The sequence below is a fragment of the Rattus norvegicus genome, chromosome 19, assembly GCF_021556685.1.
Source record: "Rattus norvegicus strain SHRSP/BbbUtx chromosome 19, alternate assembly SHRSP_T2T, whole genome shotgun sequence".
NCBI lineage: Eukaryota > Metazoa > Chordata > Mammalia > Rodentia > Muridae > Rattus > Rattus norvegicus.
Window position 1 is genome coordinate 27,451,753 of NC_141552.1, and position 20,439 is coordinate 27,472,191.

The following is a 20,439-nucleotide window of genomic DNA, read 5'->3' on the forward strand; positions in this document are numbered from 1 at the left end:
ACTCGTGGTCCCAATATTGTACTTTCCTCTGCCAACTGGTCTCCACACTTTTCCTAGCATCATAAAGACTTCAACTCTTTCTCCTAAGGAATATTCTGGCAATTGTCGATTGCTAAGCACATGACTTCATGAGTGTTCCCCTAACACACGCCCGTGTTGTAACCCACCATGCAGACTATTTCTTGATGTGATATAAAGCACCTGTACAGAATGAGACAGGAGAACTTTTGACTGCATATTCAAGCTGGTGTGAAATCTCAGGAAGTTTTAATGGCTAACATTGGTGAAGGAGGACAATTTGATGAGACATTTTTTGGGAAAGATTTGAAAGGAAACATTCATTTAGATGCATAGGAATTACTAAGGTTTTTTATAATCAAGCCTTGAGGAAAATTTGGCTTTGGAAGCAAGAGATGCTCAGTGGCTCTGCCCCAGGAAAGGCTCCTGGAAAGGGCACCTCTGCTTATGCTCAGTACAGGGAGAACATTAGCAGGAGGCAAAGTCTGCTCCCCATGACATCAGCTGTCCCTTCTTGGACATTCTATTGTCTCCTAGAGAGTTCTGGCATCCTCTGTGATGTCACTAGTGTTGTAGTGACAACCAGTGCCCTAGTTTCTCTCAGTCTGAGTCTGGCGGTTACAAGCTAAGACATGTTTTCCCGTCTTCGCAAGCTTTTTGGGAGGGGGAACGTCGATTCTGGAGAGACTAGAGTGAAGGAGTCTGGCCTTTCGTCTCAAAGTAATGATGGAGAAAGACAGCACTTCTGGGGAATGTGGAGTAAGTTCTGGGCAGTGTATTTTGAGCTTCCTGCCAGGGGGGCTGCAGGTTTAAGCTGACCTTTCTAGCAATGGGCCACAGCAACGGGAGCATCTGAAAAGGAATTGAATTTCCACGAATATCACAATTCCTTAAAGTCAAGGATTTCAGAACTTTAGTTTCCCCATCCCCACTGGGAGGATATGGTAAGGCCAATGCTTTCATACTGTGAACTTCTGGTCTTTACTTTTCAGTTCATTTGCTCTGTTACATTGATATAATAACACCATCAGTGGTCATGGAGGGTCCACCTTTTCTGAGTTTAGACAGGGCAGCAATGTATTTCACTATCATTGCTTCTTTAAATACAGTGGGTATCTGACAGTAGTAACAGGGAGAGATTGTGCTCCAGGCAATAACCTTATGTTCTTAGACCTTCTCTGATTTCTTCTAACTGGCAGGGTCATCGTTTGCTTTATACATTAGAGGTTGTATGTTACAAACATTTTTCTACAATACCAAAACTATGTGGAACGTGTAGACCAAGATTCAGCCTGTAACCTATTCGCACTTCTAGGGCATTTGGTATTTCACATAGGGACACTGATAAGTCTATTGAACATATCCTCCCTTGGAAATGCATTTTAAATCCAAAGTTGTTGCCTTAGAGTATCAGGGTAGGACATCTGAGTGTCTCCAATCACTCAAGTTTTGTGGATGGTGAATTTATCATCTAAGTTCTGAAGCCACAGGGGTGAGGGTCCTGAAACCAAGCTGTACCCTGTTCAGCTGACAATAATCCTGGAGAAGCCATCACCATGGTACATGTAAGCACGTGATGTCCGGAATAGGGAACACCTGGCTGCTTACATCTCTTGGTGTCTATAGAGTAGTGGGAGAACTGAGATCTCCTGAGGAGGCCTCTTAAGCATAGACCAATCGCCTAGCAGTGACACTGGGTTCCTGGCTTGTTCTCCTGTTTAGGCCTCACTGAGGTCTATGAACACTCTATGCATTCTCCCCATGCAGGTTAACTTGTGTTCTTCTACCTACAGACGCTGGGAGAGAAACATCATCCCCTGGCACTGACCTAAGCAAGAATCAGGCCATGAAGGAAAAGGAGAGGCTGATTAAAGAGCTGCAGCTCATTACCGAGGAGAGAAATGACCTGAGAGATCGCCTGAGGTTTCTGACAGAGAGATCTATGAAGAACAGGTATGAATCGCTCCAAATGCTCTTGTTTCATTCCTGGGTCTGCAAGGTCACCTTTTTCTTATCCTGTTAAGGTTTTGGGTTCTAGAAAGCTGTGCCTCCCTAACCACCCTGTGCTAAACCTCACCTCCCATATAGTGGAGATTCAGAACCTGACCCTTCCTGAGGAGCAAGATGGAAAATGGACTCATCTGCTTCCATTTATTTAAAAGCAGAACTTGTGGTCTGAATGAAGAATTCAGGGACAAATTCAGGGAGAGTGAGTTCCCAGTGTGCATTTGCAAAGCCCTTGACAGCTGGTGGCTTTGCAAGATTGTAATTGCAGTGAGTTTATGGTGAGTCTCTGTACTTGCTAGGCAGGGGACTGAGTGCTGGAAGATCCAGGCAGCAGCCTGGGGTAATATAGGACCCACCCTGAGTTCATATATTCCTAAATGCCGATGTTCACTGTATTCTATCATTTGGGGCCAGGCCACACTTCAGGCCAAATCCATATTATGAAGACCTGGAGAGAATGGAGGAGGCGGTCATGTCAATTCTGCACAACTTAGAGATGGAGAACACTGAGGTCCATGAGAACAACCATAAGCTGAAGAAGGAGATTACCTTCTCTAGGTAAGTCCTGGTCAGAAAGGCTATCACTTGTGGAATGGCCATTTCTGACTTTCTTTGTTCTGTATTGGACGGTCTTCAGCTCTGGTTCTATCTCTTGTGCTATTTACCCATCAGTGTTCCAGGGTCATTAGGACTCAGTTTTCAGTTCCATAAAAGACTGTTCCTCATCCCAGGATTGTCTAGGCATCTTCAGAAGACTCTAGAGAGAACAGTACTGATTGAAGTCAGCAGAAGGTTATTAGGCTGCCCTGGACCTATGGTGTCACACCAGGTTTTACAAAACTCAGTGGGTAGACCACATGGTTAGCATGACCTTCTCTTGGTTCTACTGACCTCCTTTGAAGGTGTTGGCCCACTACTAATTGATGTTGGCTCCATGCATTGTGCTTTCATGGATAGTTGTAGATCCATGTTCTTTCTCAGAGGTGTGGACACTAATTGGTGTCAGGCCAAGCAAACAATTTATTCTTCCCCGAATTAACTCTTTATGGTTTGTGCAGCAGCCTTATATGTATCAAGATGCATTTTATTAAGTCTTCATGGGTATCTGGGACCTGGTATAGTTAGTGGGACTTGGGAGTAGGAATGGGAGAAAGGGCCAGCATGATCTTACTATGCAGACTGTATTTCCAGAAACCTGCTCCGCCAGCTCCTGATGGAGAACACATGTAGGAAGAAGTTGGTCCCACTGAAGCAGGAGAACAAGGAGGTACATCTTGATTGTGCACTGAACCAGAAATATTTGGTTGACTTCAACAAGAAAGATAAAGACCATCAACGGCCAGAACCAGCATTATCAGGTAGGGACGAGCAGATGTGTTAGCTTAACAATATCTGATAAAATTTGCCAATTTGATACATCTTTGCTTCTCTTACCACCTTTCTAATTTACACTCACAACCAGCCAACCACCTCATGTAATGGAATTGTTCATTGCTCTGCCTATGCACAAGTATTCTAGGAAGTTAACCACTTTTCAGAAACTGAATTATTGTGCAAGCATATTTTGCTGCTGTTTTTGAAGCTGCAGTCTAGAAATGGTGACAGATGAATAACATATCTCATTATTGCATATCCATGTGATAGATTGTATCCTATGTAGAGTTTTGAACAATTTCTTGGTTCTTGAACAATTGACACTCTGTGGTCATGTGACCTCTTGTGTAGGAAGCACCTTTGTGATAAGAACCAAGTGCAAATGTCAAATTAGTACTTGTCATTGGCTTTATCCTTGGCGACATATGGACATCTCCTTTCTTCCTGCAACCCGATGAGGTCTCTTGCCATTGCCCTGTTCTTGGTTTGCACTGGTATAAGTCTGGGTCCCCTATTGGCAGCCCACATTACTGTGAGGCTTGCTGGAGATTTTGCCCTGCCTGCAGAGTAGGCAACAATGATATCAGTTAAAAGGTCCATGTCGACCGTCCAATAGAACTGAGGTGGTAGAAGGCAGCATTCTGACAGCTGGCTTGCTTTTCAACACCAAATCAGTGTCTGAAAAACTGCCTTCCTCTCCCAGGTCTCAGAAAGTGCAAGCGAGCTGGAATTGGACACACACCAGTAAGAGAGCTTCCTGAAGAGTAAGTTGCTTTCTCAGGAGTCCCTGATGACCAACATCCTGAATGGTAACATTTTTTGGATGAGTATTCATCCTCTGCGTTAATTTGTCATTTCTTAGAGACCCTAAATTTATATAACACTAAGCCAGCCTGACTGATTGAGGTCTTACTCACTTTCTTCTTCAGAAAACAGCACTTGAGAGACAACTTGGGGGACCGCCTTTCATTATGTGTGCTAGAGGAGAAACAGCAATACGTCTGTGCTTCTAAATGTTCGTTAAGAATATGCTTTTAGAAATATTTTTGTTATGATTTTAATTGAAGTTTTCTTTTTGTTGTTTCATATTTATATGTTCTTGTTACTATTTTTACTTTAAAATATTTTTAAATATTTTTATTCATTTTAATCCTGTTTTGTTGTAAAAATGTATTTGTTATGAATAAAAATTGAATTCTATCTCTTGACTCTTAAGACCATCTTTCTTACTCAAGGGTTCTGTCCCTTCCTGTGGACCTAGAACTGACAGCTACAGATGGATCTCTGCATGTTCCATAGAGTCTGGGCTAATAAGTGAATTCAAAGTCACCAAGGTGTACCCAGTGTGACAGTGTCTTTTGTGTGGATAATGTGGCTGTTTCTCGGACACACACTTTATGATGTAATCACTGACATGCTTTACCCAAATGTTAGGGTCCTTGTGGTTCTTCTGAGAGAGCAGCAGATGCTCTACCCTGTGAGTCATCACCACAGCTCCTGCAGGTGGCTTTTGTTATTCCACAGGAGGTGCTGTATTAGGTGGACAAGATCACCTATGATTAAATAGAGAGATCTCAGGAGATGTGTATTCACAGGGAACTTACTGAGCCGTACATGCTCAATGTGTTAGCTTGCCAGGCATCCCTACAGAGCTCTGGTGTTCCCACTGCTCATTGTGGGTCAGGATCATCCTCCAGCACCACTTAGTTTTCATATTAGAGCAGATCTTTCACCTGTTATCAATGATGACCATATGTATTATGCACATCTGATAAAATACAGAATAGAAACTAGATCCTGTAAGCCAGCTTGGCATATTGTGTTCTATTGATAGCAAGAAACGTATCTTAATCTAAGCAGTTTAGGGAGAAACCTCAAGAGCATACATAGTGAATGCTTCCTATAGCTGTGAACACAGGTTTCTTTTGGAGAGCAGGCCTGTGCAGGCCCAGAACCTAGGTTGGGCAGTTCAAGCTACCCTTTTTCCATGGCCAAACTGGGATCATATTGAGAATATATTTTTTCCAGGTGACTGATTTCCAATTTATGGAATTGAACTAACTTACTGAGAGTGGAGGTGACTCACAGAGTTAAAGTACAGAAGGAGCAATCCAGAATGTCCACAAAAACTTGCTGTCACCCCAGGGCTTTAAAAGCTCAGCAGCTAGAGAAGCAATGTAGTATTTGGTTATTCTCATGCTTAGGTCCAGTCATTCATTATAAGCTGAACATGACACAAAAAGAATCATCTGTGTCAATATAGAAGCTAGTTGTAACTAGATTCACCCCACACTATCACATCACTACCGTATTTGAGGTTCTCAGTTACTATCTAAGAACCTGGAAGAGGCCTGGGTCTTGCTACACATACTCATGATTTATGTCTTCATGACACTGTGTGCTTTGTTCTGTTGATGCTACCATTGGCATACAACACCTTGGATACTTTGTGCTGACATCTGTGACCTTAGACAATAGTTCATGTCATGCCTAACCTGAATAAACTGTCCTTAGAGTACAATGTGGTATGAGGGGCCTTCTTTTCCTATGAGATAGCAAAACATTTCCAGTCTTCAGTCAAGTCTGTCAGCCATTGTCCAGTGCCTGTCTTGAGATGTCCACATTTTCAGCTGAGAGTCTTCATCCAGGCTGCTCTGTAACTTTGTAGAAGATTAATAGGGTTCCAGCCCTAGGATTTAATTCAGTGTGACTGTACTTGCCGAACATTCTCAAAGCCCTCTGATCTACCCTAGCCCTCTGTGCTTTAGAGAAAAAAAAAATAAAGAACGACATTGCACTTGAAATTTCTCCCCCAACAAAAGGAGAGCCTGCATAGGGCCTTTAAGTAACTCTAAGCCCCAGCTTCCCCACAGCTCCCTCCATTGATTCCATTATTGATCTGTTTTCATTATTGCTCACTTTATTTTTGGTGTGCAAAGAATGTGCACCATGTCAGTAAAGTGTGTGTGTGTGTGTGTGTGTGTGTGTGTGTGTGTGTGTGTGTGTATGTATAGGGAAGGGTCCATAGTAGAAACTGTCGAGGTGCATGCAGACTCATGTTACTACTGCCCCATGGCACCTTGCAGGGAGCACTGAAATGGTGGCTACTTTAATAAAGCCTAAACAGGGCTGTGCATGGTTTGCAGTGAGATTGTGATGTCATCCCCACTGGAGAGAGCAGCAAAAGCTTCATTTATTACATGCTACTTTTACAAGGTGAGGCAAAGCCTCATCTTATAGAGTGTCTGATAGGATTTGACAGCAGGAAGTTAATTCAAGGCTCAAATCAAATCAATAATTACAAACAAAGAGAAAAATACAAAGAGTCAAGGGAACCACGAGCTGTGTGTTGGTTTTTTGTTTGTTTGTTTGCTTGCTTGCTTTTTTTTTTTTTTTGGTTCCTTTTTCTTTTTTTTTTTTTTTTTTTTTTTTTTTTTTTGTTGAGAAGGTCCATCAGAGAGACAACCTCTTCCTCAAACAAATTATACACCAGAGAGACAATACCTAAACTGACAAAATTAGAAATAAATGGGGGATATAACAATAGACAACCAACAAATTCAACAATCCTCCCTGGTTTGAGTGCCCTGGGGAAGTTGGGAAGCCACTTTTCCCTATCCTGTGTGACTTTCCCTGTATAGTGAGCTCTCCTGCAGGAGATGCTTTCACATGCTTCTTTAAAAGCACCTGTTCCTCAGGTCCAGATCAGCTGTGAAAACAGGCTTCTTCAAGATAGTGTGAGAGCTACCCCTCCCAGCTCAGAGCTGCAACTCCATAGGATCCTCCACTCCCAGTGCTGTGTAGGTCCCATGGAGAAGTCAGAGCAAAGTGCCCCTTCTGAGAAGTGACTTAGAACAGAAGGTTCAGAAGTGACAATCAACCCCCAAGTGCTTCTTCCAGGAGAAAGCAACCAGCTCTTCTTATGAAACAGTGTAGGCTCCCACATGACCCAGGTCTGTGACTGGGAAAGATTTTCTGGAGCTTAGTTGCCCAGTCACAGTGGGGCTACATTCTTGATCCATGATCATTCTACAACAAACGGTCCTCCCCCTCCCTCCCAGGCCTTCAGTTGAACCGAGGTCCTTCCAGGACCAACAGACCTGAGAGAACAGAGTGCATCTCAGGGGAGAGAAGAGGCCTGAATGATTTTAAATGGGAGAAAAACCCCATATCCGCCATCTAACAACGTTAGGGTTTGTGCATATGTGGACTTCAGAACCTTAAGGTCAGATTTTCTGATAACAGCTGCTGGGTGAAGCTGAAGTCTGCAGTGGGTGGGATTGTCCCAGGCAGGGAGGGGATCTGACTCTGCAGGCCTGGCCAGCTTCTTCATTCTCCTGAAACTAAGTGTTGGTCAGCTATAAATCTGAAGTGAGAGTTGGTTTTTGTCAACTCAAATGGATGAATTTCAAGTCTCACACACTATGTGAGACACACATTTACCCACAGGGGATTTGAACTCACTTCTATAGAAGTGACTGGGGCGAACAGAGGGAAAGCATTCTCACCTTTAGCATTCTGTCTGTATCAGAGACGACGGGGACTGGATTCCTGGACAGACATGTCCAAGCAGACACACCGTGTAATGGGGGAAAACTGAGGTAAGAAATGTCCTGGGGACAGTGATTTCAGATTGTGCCTTCAGCCAGGAATCTCTGTTGCCATTAAGCCAAGCAGCCTTGGGCCTCCTAAACTTGTCACTACGTCAGGGTGTCTCTGCTCTCACACCTGCATCAGGTCCTCCTCAGATGAAGGCTTCTCCAAATATATATATACATATATATATATATATATATATATATATATATATATATATATATATATATAAAGCAATGTTTCTCAACCTGTGGGGTGCAACCACTCACAAATTTATATCAGATATTATAACTTATAAGAGTAGCAATATTAGTTATGAAGTAGCAATGGAATAATTTTTGTGGTGGGGGTCACCACAGCATGAAGAGCTGTATTAAAGGGTTACATCATTAGGAGTGATTTGAGCCACTGCCATAGAAGCTGACACATGGGAGCAGACTCCTCATGTGAGTAGAGACCCATGGCAAGGGATACTGTGTCCTACCTTAGGACCCAGACGCAGAAACTACCCCAGGAGTCTGTGGGTCACCTTGTCTTAAATTCTCCCAGGGTCAAGAATAGCATTGATCATCTCAGCAGAGTCAGCTTGCACAGCCACATCAGGCCCATGGCTTCCCTTTACAGAGAAGGATGTGGGTCTGAGTGACAGACAGTGAGACTGAGGGGACCCTGATACTCATTTGCTTTGAGCTGTGGTTTCTTCACCTGTAAAATGGACGTGTTTCTGCTGAATTGGGTTGTTGTGGAGATTAACAGAACATACAACCTGCTCAGTGTCTGCCTGGCATGGACACCTGCTGGTTAAATGGAAGCTCTCGATGGTGATGCATTTAAAAGTAGAATCTCGAGCCCCATAGTGTTAGATGTCAGGTGACATACAGGGGTTGTAAGGGTTTTGTGATTCCAAGAGAGCCTTGAATTAAAACCAAAGCATCTTGTTTTAAATTAAAAAAAATCAAGTATAAAGTGCCAATATGAAATAATCATAAACAGAAATGAGCTAATTCCTGGAAGTCATTTAGTTTTACATTTTCTGCTTCTATTTTCAAGGCATCTTGAGTAGCACAGTACGAGATCCTAAAGCCTTCTCTTATGGTGCTACCCATTCTTTCCTGTCTCCTTGAGGACTTCTCAGGTGACTTAAGAAAACCTGATTTCCTTTCAGATTGTCCCCAGCTGCTGTGATCTCTCTGTCCATGGGCATTGCCAAAAGCTGCAGAGCCAATGTGTTGTTTTACAACACAAAATTTCCAGACATCAATTTTACCAATGAAGTCTCAGGAGTCAGATGCTGTATTTAAGTGAAGCTCCCAACTGTCCTTCCTAATTCACTGTTCCCCCAGAAGAAGAGCATTGTAGCTCCCTCTGCACGCTTTCTTAAAAATCCTTCAACTCAAAGACTTTCCATTGCCCTAGTTATCTTAATTTCCTATCAAGTTGTGCCTTGATCTGCTCTAGACCTAAGTGCCCTTTAGCTTTGCAGTAAAGGTGTGAGGTAGGTGAGCTGAACAGTAATAAAGTCCATGTTCACAGTAAACAAAGAGCTCTTGCATTAAATGTCTGTGCCCTGGCGATGCTATACCACACAATAGTTTTTCATTAAATAATACATTCAGGGAGATCACAGTGTGATCAAATATTTTGTAACATAACTTAGTAATGTTCTCTCTATTACATAAGTCAAGTACTATCCTGTGTATTCTGGTCTTTTTCTGTCATGTCTGTGTTCATCACCATGGGAATCCCAAGGAACATCATTCCTGGGCTTTTGAAACTGTTGCATACAGTCAACCGGGGACCAAAACCACCCAGGAGACTACTGATACTTGACACACATAAAGTCACCTCCCTATTTTCATATACTTTATGGCAAGAAGTCACCATTCCTGACCATGTCTCATTATCCAACATGCTACTAAATGGAAGAGTTGGGGTCAAGGAGGTCACCAACAAAGCACAAAACACCCATCTCAGATAAATATCTATGCTTTATTGAATTCAAACATCCATGGATTTCAGGACACAATTAAAAGTCCAAACATAAGGATAAGAGACATAGAAGAGAATTGAGATTTCCAGTTCATAGGTCCAGTAAACATCTTCAACAAATCATAGCAGAAAACTTCCATAAGGTAAAGAAATAAAAGGCCATAAAGGTACAGCAAGCCTACAGAACGCAAATTAATTTAACCAGAAAAATTTCCTCCATTCACATAATAATTAAAACACTAAATGCACAGATAAAAGAAAGAATATTATACGGGGTAAGGTATAAATATCCAGTAACAAATGAATTCAGACCTATCTGAATTACACCAGACTGCTCAACGGAGACTCAAAAAGCCAAAAATCCTGGACAGATGTAATGCAGACCCAGGTTCTTATTCCCAGCATAATTCGCAATCACCACGAATGGAGAAACCAAGACATTTTATGACAAATACAAATTTAAACAATATTTTTTCTTTAAGAAAGCATAACCGAGGACAATAGGAGGAAAACTCCAAGACAATGAGCTAAACTATACCCAAGGAAAAAAAAACCAAGAAATTAATCACCTCACAATAATTTTTAAAAAAAGAGAGAGAAGCACACAAACATAATTTCACCTACAACCAGAAAAAGAGGAGAAAGCAGCAACCATTGGTCTTTAATATCTAACCAGACCCTCTGTCACCAATCCCCCAGCTCCTAGGGACAAAACTACCAGCCAAAGTGTATACAAGGATGGGTCTATGGTTCTAGGTAACTGTGTAGAAGAGGAGTGACTTACGTGGCATCCATGTGGTAGGAGGCCATTGACTACCCTGAGGCCTGTTGCCCCACCAAAAGGAGATCCTAGAGGTGTGAGGTGGGAATGGGTATGTGTGGGTGGGGGAACACTGTCATATAGGCAAAGCTGAGCAGAAATGGGATGTAAGATTTGATGAGGGGAGTCTGGAGAGCGGGAAAACATTTGAAATATAAATAAATAAAATAACCAATTAATAAAAAAAATAACCGAAAATAAAATAGAAAGTGAAAAGGTAAAAGAAAACTGACACCAAAACAAAACTAAAGAAATCCCTGAAGTATATTGGTCTAATTCTGCTTGTATTTAATGGTAATTTGTGGAACTCAAGACTGGTTAACCCCAAAGAAGCTGACCCTGCTCCCAGTTAACTGTGATTATAAAGAAGCCAACAGCCAACAGCTGCACAGCAGAGAGATGGGGGAGGGGAGCTTTGAGGGCTTTACTAGAGAGGATCATGAGGAGGGAAGAAGGAGGAAGAAGCTGCCAGAGAATAAAGGAAGAAAATGTGTGATGGAGAGGAGAGAGGAAGAGTACAACAGCCATGGTTAAGGGAGAGGAGAGCCTGGTCCTGAGGGGTGTCCAAGGGGAACAAAGAGCAGCCAAGATGCTACACAGTCAGTAAGAGTTGAGCGGTATTGTTTGGAAAGTATCTGATACCATGGAGGGCAGGCAGCTGCCCAGCTACTGTGCTGATTAGGGCATAGTATACATAAATTTAACACAATGTGTATAACCAGTAAGACAGCTCTGTAGAGGATCCTAAAAGGATTACTTTAGTTTGAAGGGAAGGATAAAATACCAGAGGAAACAGGAAATATCTTAATAAAACTATGACAGTCAATCAAAAGAAGCCAATAAAAACCACAAAAATTAACAAAATGAGAACATTTGACATATACGTTTAAATAATATTTGCACGTCACTAAACTCAATTCCCCAGTGTACAGACATACATTTAGCCAGAAAGGGGATCACCATCATGAGAGATGTAGAGGATATACTAGGGAAACAGACCTAAGACACAGGTCCCTATAGCAATTCTATGCAGTTTCTCTATCAATAAAAACCAACAAGCTCTAGAGGTAAATGTCTGTGTTAGTGCTGACCTCCACCACCAGACATATATTTTCTTTCAAGTAAATAACAAAATCATGGGGCTTACAATGTAATCAAATATCCTGAAACATGAGTTTGCAGTGTTCCCTACACTTTTTAAATCAAGTCTGACTACTATTTTGGTTGTTTCCAATCCTGTCTGAGTGCATCATCAAGGGAATCCCAAGGGAAATCAGAAATGGGTTCTTGAAGCTGTTGCACACGGCCAGTATAGACCTAAGTACCACAGAAGAAACCTTGATTCTTATCACAAGGGACCATTCACCATCCCTCTTGTCACATAAATTATGGCAATATGTCACCACTCCTGACCTTAGCTTCTTCTCCTAAAAGCTGCTGAAGGGAAGATTTGGTGTCAAGGGGTCTGGATTCAAACCACACCAACACTGAATTCATTTAAATAGGTGTAGTTCATTGAATGCACACACCAATACAGTTCAACCAGAGCAACAGCTCACAACTGTGTACTGGACATTGCTATGGCCCAGCTCATTGCAAGATCCACATGGGCTCACGCACAAGTGCTGGAAATGCTGCTATCTATGGCCCTGACTCAGGCCATTTTACACATAATTGTTCTTATTTTCCTGGATTCTAATGGGTCCTACGTGAAACTCATAGTTGGGGAACTTGTTAAAATTAACAAACCTCATAACATACAGAACATAACAGGGTATGTGACCAGCACCACACAGTTCAATGTCAGATTTTTTTGTTTTCCTTATTTTGTTTCTTGGCATCCATGATGTGGAGGCATATTACAGAACAATAGGAAAGAGCTGGCTGCTGTGTAACAAATTTGCTGCTATTAAGGTAGGTACGGGGGCAAGACCTCAGCAGTAGCCCTTAAGATGGGAAGGAGATGATGTGTTTGATAACTGAAAGGAACTGCCTCAGCTGTGTTTCTCTGCCTGCTCAGTGCCCTTTCAACATCACTCTGTCCCTGAAGAGGAACTCAAGGTCTGCCCCCTGCTGCCTGTGAGCCAGGACTAGGCACAGAAAGGTAAGGCCACAGTGCTGGTTTCCAATCCCTCAGTAATGCTGGATTTCCAATAGCGTACTTGTATACACAAATACAGTGCGGTAAGATACAATAGATACTAATCATTTCTCCCATAGGGCAGCAGTTGATTGACTACAACTAATTCTATTTAAGAAAAGAGAAAGAAACCTGGCTCTTGTGGAAATATACAAAGAAATATCTATGGTGGTGGGGAATGAATTCTGCCATGGACTGAACTCAGAAAGGTGGGGTTGGGAGAAAGCTGCATGGTTAAATAGCCCACCAGGTTCACATTGTGTCAACTTGATTTAATCTAAGGACAAAGAAGTGGAGTATCTCTGATGGCATTCTTCTAATCCCTCGAAAGGATCCCTGAGGATTGGCCTCAGTTCTTCACACTTCTTGATGGGGCAACAACACTCAAGGACGCTTGATTGTCATAGGCACAGTATTATGCTACATATACAGAGTAGAAAATACTAAGATGTTCAGATGGTGGTATCCATTTGTATGCACTCTTAATGTGGACCTAAGGAAAGAGAGATCAAGGTCCTTAGAATAGAAAGATCAGTTCCAGTTTTTTTTCTACCATTCCAAACTGAACGGCTGGTAGGGAGAGAATGGTAGATAATCGAGAATTAGTAGATGATGCTTTGAATGAAGTGTGGGTTTCAGTGCTGGTTTTAGACAGGATCTCAAGTATCACATGTTGCCCTCTCCCTGGCTGGCCAGGTTCACTCTGAGCTCAGATGAACCTCTTTCCACTTTCCAATACATAGGCTTACAAGAGTGGCCTCCAAGGACTGTGAGGACAGCATTAGCCTTTGACAGTTGAGGTGTGTAACCCACAACTATAGTTTTAGCCACGTTTTCCCATGTCTATCAGCTATTTCAGATTGTTGCTGTTAGATGCCTGACAATCAAGGACGCAGAAAAATACCCTGATAGAGAGCAAGGACATGGTGATCACATCCTTGCCTCTTCTGTATGTTCTGGATGAGGTTTGTTAAAATTCCAATATTGCAAAAATCTTTATATAGGGCCCATCACATTAAGGGTCACTATGCACTGTTCTATCTAAAATGGCCTAATCAGAACTGACTACCATATAACACTTCCTGCAATCTTCATATGAGAGAGAAGCTTGAGCTTTTTGTTTTGACTTTTTCTCTTCTCTTTCTTTCTTATTTTTTGCTATATAAGTTGCTATATGAATTTGCCCCCAAAATTTGAACTACGGAAGTGATCTATCAGTGTTAATGTGTGCATTCTATAAAGTATTCATTATTTACTATGATAGATGGTTTTGTGTTTGGTGGGGTGGCCATTTCCCAGTGTACAGGTGCTGGGACCTTGCTCTATCCACTTAATGGATAAGCACCATTTAGCCGTTTATGTGCATCCCCTATATCTCTTGACTATTTTATTTTTCTGATAGAAGCACATGATGTATCTTACTCAGGCCTGTGAGCATGCTCCTTTGGCAACATTGGTAAAGAGAAGAGAACCCCACAAGCAGCAAGGGTTCCCTTTACTCGTGGTCCCAATATTGTACTTTCCTCTGCCAACTGGTCTCCACACTTTTCCTAGCACCATAAAGACTTCAACTCTTTCTCCTAAGGAATATTCTGGCAATTGTCGATTGCTAAGCACATGACTTCATGAGTGTTCCCCTAACACACGCCCGTGTTGTAACCCACCATGCAGACTATTTCTTGATGTGATATAAAGCACCTGTACAGAATGAGACAGGAGAACTTTTGACTGCATATTCAAGCTGGTGTGAAATCTCAGGAAGTTTTAATGGCTAACATTGGTGAAGGAGGACAATTTGATGAGACATTTTTTGGGAAAGATTTGAAAGGAAACATTCATTTAGATGCATAGGAATTACTAAGGTTTTTTATAATCAAGCCTTGAGGAAAATTTGGCTTTGGAAGCAAGAGATGCTCAGTGGCTCTGCCCCAGGAAAGGCTCCTGGAAAGGGCACCTCTGCTTATGCTCAGTACAGGGAGAACATTAGCAGGAGGCAAAGTCTGCTCCCCATGACATCAGCTGTCCCTTCTTGGACATTCTATTGTCTCCTAGAGAGTTCTGGCATCCTCTGTGATGTCACTAGTGTTGTAGTGACAACCAGTGCCCTAGTTTCTCTCAGTCTGAGTCTGGCGGTTACAAGCTAAGACATGTTTTCCCGTCTTCGCAAGCTTTTTGGGAGGGGGAACGTCGATTCTGGAGAGACTAGAGTGAAGGAGTCTGGCCTTTCGTCTCAAAGTAATGATGGAGAAAGACAGCACTTCTGGGGAATGTGGAGTAAGTTCTGGGCAGTGTATTTTGAGCTTCCTGCCAGGGGGGCTGCAGGTTTAAGCTGACCTTTCTAGCAATGGGCCACAACAACTGCAGCATCTGAAAAGGAATTGAATTTCCATGAATATCACAATTCCTTAAAGTCAAGGATTTCAGAACTTTAGTTTCCCCATCCCCACTGGGAGGATATGGTAAGGCCAATGCTTTCATACTGTGAACTTCTGGTCTTTACTTTTCAGTTCATTTGCTCTGTTACATTGATATAATAACACCATCAGTGGTCATGGAGGGTCCACCTTTTCTGAGTTTAGACAGGGCAGCAATGTATTTCACTATCATTGCTTCTTTAAATACAGTGGGTATCTGACAGTAGTAACAGGGAGAGATTGTGCTCCAGGCAATAACCTTATGTTCTTAGACCTTCTCTGATTTCTTCTAACTGGCAGGGTCATCGTTTGCTTTATACATTAGAGGTTGTATGTTACAAACATTTTTCTACAATACCAAAACTATGTGGAACGTGTAGACCAAGATTCAGCCTGTAACCTATTCGCACTTCTAGGGCATTTGGTATTTCACATAGGGACACTGATAAGTCTATTGAACATATCCTCCCTTGGAAATGCATTTTAAATCCAAAGTTGTTGCCTTAGAGTATCAGGGTAGGACATCTGAGTGTCTCCAATCACTCAAGTTTTGTGGATGGTGAATTTATCATCTAAGTTCTGAAGCCACAGGGGTGAGGGTCCTGAAACCAAGCTGTACCCTGTTCAGCTGACAATAATCCTGGAGAAGCCATCACCATGGTACATGTAAGCACGTGATGTCCGGAATAGGGAACACCTGGCTGCTTACATCTCTTGGTGTCTATAGAGTAGTGGGAGAACTGAGATCCCCTGAGGAGGCCTCTTAAGCATAGACCAATCGCCTAGCAGTGACACTGGGTTCCTGGCTTGTTCTCCTGTTTAGGCCTCACTGAGGTCTATGAACACTCTATGCATACTCCCCATGCAGGTTAACTTGTGTTCTTCTACCTACAGACGCTGGGAGAGAAACATCATCCCCTGGCACTGACCTAAGCAAGAATCAGGCCATGAAGGAAAAGGAGAGGCTGATTAAAGAGCTGCAGCTCATTACCGAGGAGAGAAATGACCTGAGAGATCGCCTGAGGTTTCTGACAGAGAGATCTATGAAGAACAGGTATGAATTGCTCCAAATGCTCTTGTTTCATTCCTGGGTCTGCAAGGTCACCTTTTTCTTATCCTGTTAAGGTTTTGGGTTCTAGAAAGCTGTGCCTCCCTAACCACCCTGTGCTAAACCTCACCTCCCATATAGTCGAGATTCAGAACCTGACCCTTCCTGAGGAGCAAGATGGAAAATGGACTCATCTGCTTCCATTTATTTAAAAGCAGAACTTGTGGTCTGAATGAAGAATTCAGGGACAAATTCAGGGAGAGTGAGTTCCCAGTGTGCATTTGCAAAGCCCTTGACAGCTGGTGGCTTTGCAAGATTGTAATTGCAGTGAGTTTATGGTGAGTCTCTGTACTTGCTAGGCAGGGGACTGAGTGCTGGAAGATCCAGGCAGCAGCCTGGGGTAATATAGGACCCACCCCAGTTCATATATTCCTAAATGCCGATGTTCATTGTATTCTATCATTTGGGGCCAGGCCACACTTCAGGCCAAATCCATATTATGAAGACCTGGAGAGAATGGAGGAGGCGGTCATGTCAATTCTGCACAACTTAGAGATGGAGAACACTGAGGTCCATGAGAACAACCATAAGCTGAAGAAGGAGATTACCTTCTCTAGGTAAGTCCTGGTCAGAAAGGCTATCACTTGTGGAATGGCCATTTCTGACTTTCTTTGTTCTGTATTGGACGGTCTTCAGCTCTGGTTCTATCTCTTGTGCTATTTACCCATCAGTGTTCCAGGGTCATTAGGACTCAGTTTTCAGTTCCATAAAAGACTGTTCCTCATCCCAGGATTGTCTAGGCATCTTCAGAAGACTCTAGAGAGAACAGTACTGATTGAAGTCAGCAGAAGTTTATTAGGCTGCCCTGGACCTATGGTGTCACACCAGGTTTTACAAAACTCCGTGGGTAGACCACATGGTTAGCATGACCTTCTCTTGGTTCTACTGACCTCCTTTGAAGGTGTTGGCCCACTACTAATTGATGTTGGCCCCAGGCATTGTGCTTTCATGGATAGTTGTAGATCCATGTTCTTTCTCAGAGGTGTGGACACTAATTGGTGTCAGGCCAAGCAAACAATTTATTCTTCCCCGAATTAACTCTTTATGGTTTGTGCAGCAGCCTTATATGTATCAAGATGCATTTTATTAAGTCTTCATGGGTATCTGGGACCTGGTATAGTTAGTGGGACTTGGGAGTAGGAATGGGAGAAAGGGCCAGCATGATCTTACTATGCAGACTGTATTTCCAGAAACCTGCTCCGCCAGCTCCTGATGGAGAACACATGTAGGAAGAAGTTGGTCCCACTGAAGCAGGAGAACAAGGAGGTACATCTTGATTGTGCACTGAACCAGAAATATTTGGTTGACTTCAACAAGAAAGATAAAGACCATCAACGGCCAGAACCAGCATTATCAGGTAGGGACGAGCAGATGTGTTAGCTTAACAATATCTGATAAAATTTGCCAATTTGATACATCTTTGCTTCTCTTACCACCTTTCTAATTTACACTCACAACCAGCCAACCACCTCATGTAATGGAATTGTTCATTGCTCTGCCTATGCACAAGTATTCTAGGAAGTTAACCACTTTTCAGAAACTGAATTATTGTGCAAGCATATTTTGCTGCTGTTTTTGAAGCTGCAGTCTAGAAATGGTGACAGATGAATAACATATCTCATTATTGCATATCCATGTGATAGATTGTATCCTATGTAGAGTTTTGAACAATTTCTTGGTTCTTGAACAATTGACACTCTGTGGTCATGTGACCTCTTGTGTAGGAAGCACCTTTGTGATAAGAACCAAGTGCAAATGTCAAATTAGTACTTGTCATTGGCTTTATCCTTGGCGACATATGGACATCTCCTTTCTTCCTGCAACCCGATGAGGTCTCTTGCCATTGCCCTGTTCTTGGTTTGCACTGGTATAAGTCTGGGTCCCCTATTGGCAGCCCACATTACTGTGAGGCTTGCTGGAGATTTTGCCCTGCCTGCAGAGTAGGCAACAATGATATCAGTTAAAAGGTCCATGTCGACCGTCCAATAGAACTGAGGTGGTAGAAGGCAGCATTCTGACAGCTGGCTTGCATTTCCCCACCAAATCAGTGTCTGAAAAACTGCCTTCCTCTCCCAGGTCTCAGAAAGTGCAAGCGAGCTGGAATTGGACACACACCAGTAAGAGAGCTTCCTGAAGAGTAAGTTGCTTTCTCAGGAGTCCCTGATGACCAACATCCTGAATGGTAACATTTTTTGGATGAGTATTCATCCTCTGCGTTAATTTGTCATTTCTTAGAGACCCTAAATTTATATAACACTAAGCCAGCCTGACTGATTGAGGTCTTACTCACTTTCTTCTTCAGAAAACAGCACTTGAGAGACAACTTGGGGGACCGCCTTTCATTATGTGTGCTAGAGGAGAAACAGCAATACGTCTGTGCTTCTAAATGTTCGTTAAGAATATGCTTTTAGAAATATTTTTGTTATGATTTTAATTGAAGTTTTCTTTTTGTTGTTTCATATTTATATGTTCTTGTTACTATTTTTACTTTAAAATATTTTTAAATATTTTTATTCATTTTAATCCTGTTTTGTTGTAAAAATGTATTTGTTATGAATAAAAATTGAATTCTATCTCTTGACTCTTAAGACCATCTTTCTTACTCAAGGGTTCTGTCCCTTCCTGTGGACCTAGAACTGACAGCTACAGATGGATCTCTGCATGTTCCATGGAGCCTGGGCTAATAAGTGAATTCAAAGTCACCAAGGTGTACCCAGTGTGACAGTGTCTTTTGTGTGGATAATGTGGCTGTTTCTCGGACACACACTTTATGATGTAATCACTGACATGCTTTACCCAAATGTTAGGGTCCTTGTGGTTCTTCTGAGAGAGCAGCAGATGCTCTACCCTGTGAGTCATCACCACAGCTCCTGCAGGTGGCTTTTGTTATTCCACAGGAGGTGCTGTATTAGGTGGACAAGATCACCTATGATTAAATAGAGAGATCTCAGGAGATGTGTATTCACAGGGAACTTACTGAGCCGTACATGCTCAATGTGTTAGCTTGCCAGGCATCCCTACAGAGCTCTGGTGTTCCCACTGCTCATTGTGGGTCAGGATCATCCTCCAGCACCACTTAGTTTTCATATTAGAGCAGATCTTTCACCTGTTATCAATGATGACCATATGTATTATGCACATCTGATAAAATACAGAATAGAAACTAGATCCTGTAAGCCAGCTTGGCATATTGTGTTCTATTGATAGCAAGAAACGTATCTTAATCTAAGCAGTTTAGGGAGAAACCTCAAGAGCATACATAGTGAATGCTTCCTATAGCTGTGAACACAGGTTTCTTTTGGAGAGCAGGCCTGTGCAGGCCCAGAACCTAGGTTGGGCAGTTCAAGCTACCCTTTTTCCATGGCCAAACTGGGATCATATTGAGAATATATTTTTTCCAGGTGACTGATTTCCAATTTATGGAATTGAACTAACTTACTGAGAGTGGAGGTGACTCACAGAGTTAAAGTACAGAAGGAGCAATCCAGAATGTCCACAAAAACTTGCTGTCACCCCAGGGCTTTAAAAGCTCAGCAGCTAGAGAAGCAATGTAGTATTTGGTTATTCTCATGCTTAGGTCTAGTCATTCATTATAAGCTGAACATGACACAAAAAGAATCATCTGTGTCAATATAGAAGCTAGTTGTAACTAGATTCACCCCACACTATCACATCACTACCGTATTTGAGGTTCTCAGTTACTATCTAAGAACCTGGAAGAGGCCTGGGTCTTGCTACACATACTCATGATTTATGTCTTCATGACACTGTGTGCTTTGTTCTGTTGATGCTACCATTGGCATACAACACCTTGGATACTTTGTGCTGACATCTGTGACCTTAGACAATAGTTCATGTCATGCCTAACCTGAATAAACTGTCCTTAGAGTACAATGTGGTATGAGGGGCCTTCTTTTCCTATGAGATAGCAAAACATTTCCAGTCTTCAGTCAAGTCTGTCAGCCATTGTCCA

At 42.3% G+C, this 20,439-nt stretch overlaps 3 protein-coding genes across 5 annotated transcripts in view; 2 read left to right on the forward strand and 1 right to left on the reverse strand.

Moving 5' to 3' along the window:
• Nucleotides 1-20,439, reverse strand: part of LOC147999310 (uncharacterized) — a 166,513-nt gene that overhangs the window by 62,415 nt on the left and 83,659 nt on the right. The window lies entirely within an intron of this gene.
• LOC147999313 (disks large homolog 5-like) lies at nt 621-4,606 on the forward strand. 2 transcript variants are annotated; one of them, XM_087596547.1, is made up of 6 exons: nt 621-777; nt 1,812-1,971; nt 2,440-2,583; nt 3,217-3,383; nt 4,103-4,208; nt 4,329-4,606. In XM_087596547.1, exons 1-5 carry the CDS (start codon nt 651-653, stop codon nt 4,165-4,167), a joined length of 663 nt encoding a protein of 220 aa, XP_087452673.1. In that variant the 5' UTR covers nt 621-650; the 3' UTR covers nt 4,168-4,208; nt 4,329-4,606. The 2 variants fall into 2 exon arrangements, with proteins under 2 accessions (XP_087452673.1, XP_087452672.1); XM_087596546.1 differs by having other exon boundaries at nt 4,103-4,163.
• On the forward strand, nt 15,062-19,046 carry LOC134483492 (uncharacterized). Of its 2 annotated transcripts, none has more exons than XM_087596544.1 (6): nt 15,062-15,218; nt 16,253-16,412; nt 16,880-17,023; nt 17,657-17,823; nt 18,543-18,603; nt 18,769-19,046. In XM_087596544.1, exons 1-6 carry the CDS (start codon nt 15,092-15,094, stop codon nt 18,875-18,877), a joined length of 768 nt encoding a protein of 255 aa, XP_087452670.1. In that variant the 5' UTR covers nt 15,062-15,091; the 3' UTR covers nt 18,878-19,046. The 2 variants fall into 2 exon arrangements, with proteins under 2 accessions (XP_087452670.1, XP_087452671.1); XM_087596545.1 differs by having other exon boundaries at nt 18,543-18,648; nt 18,769-19,037.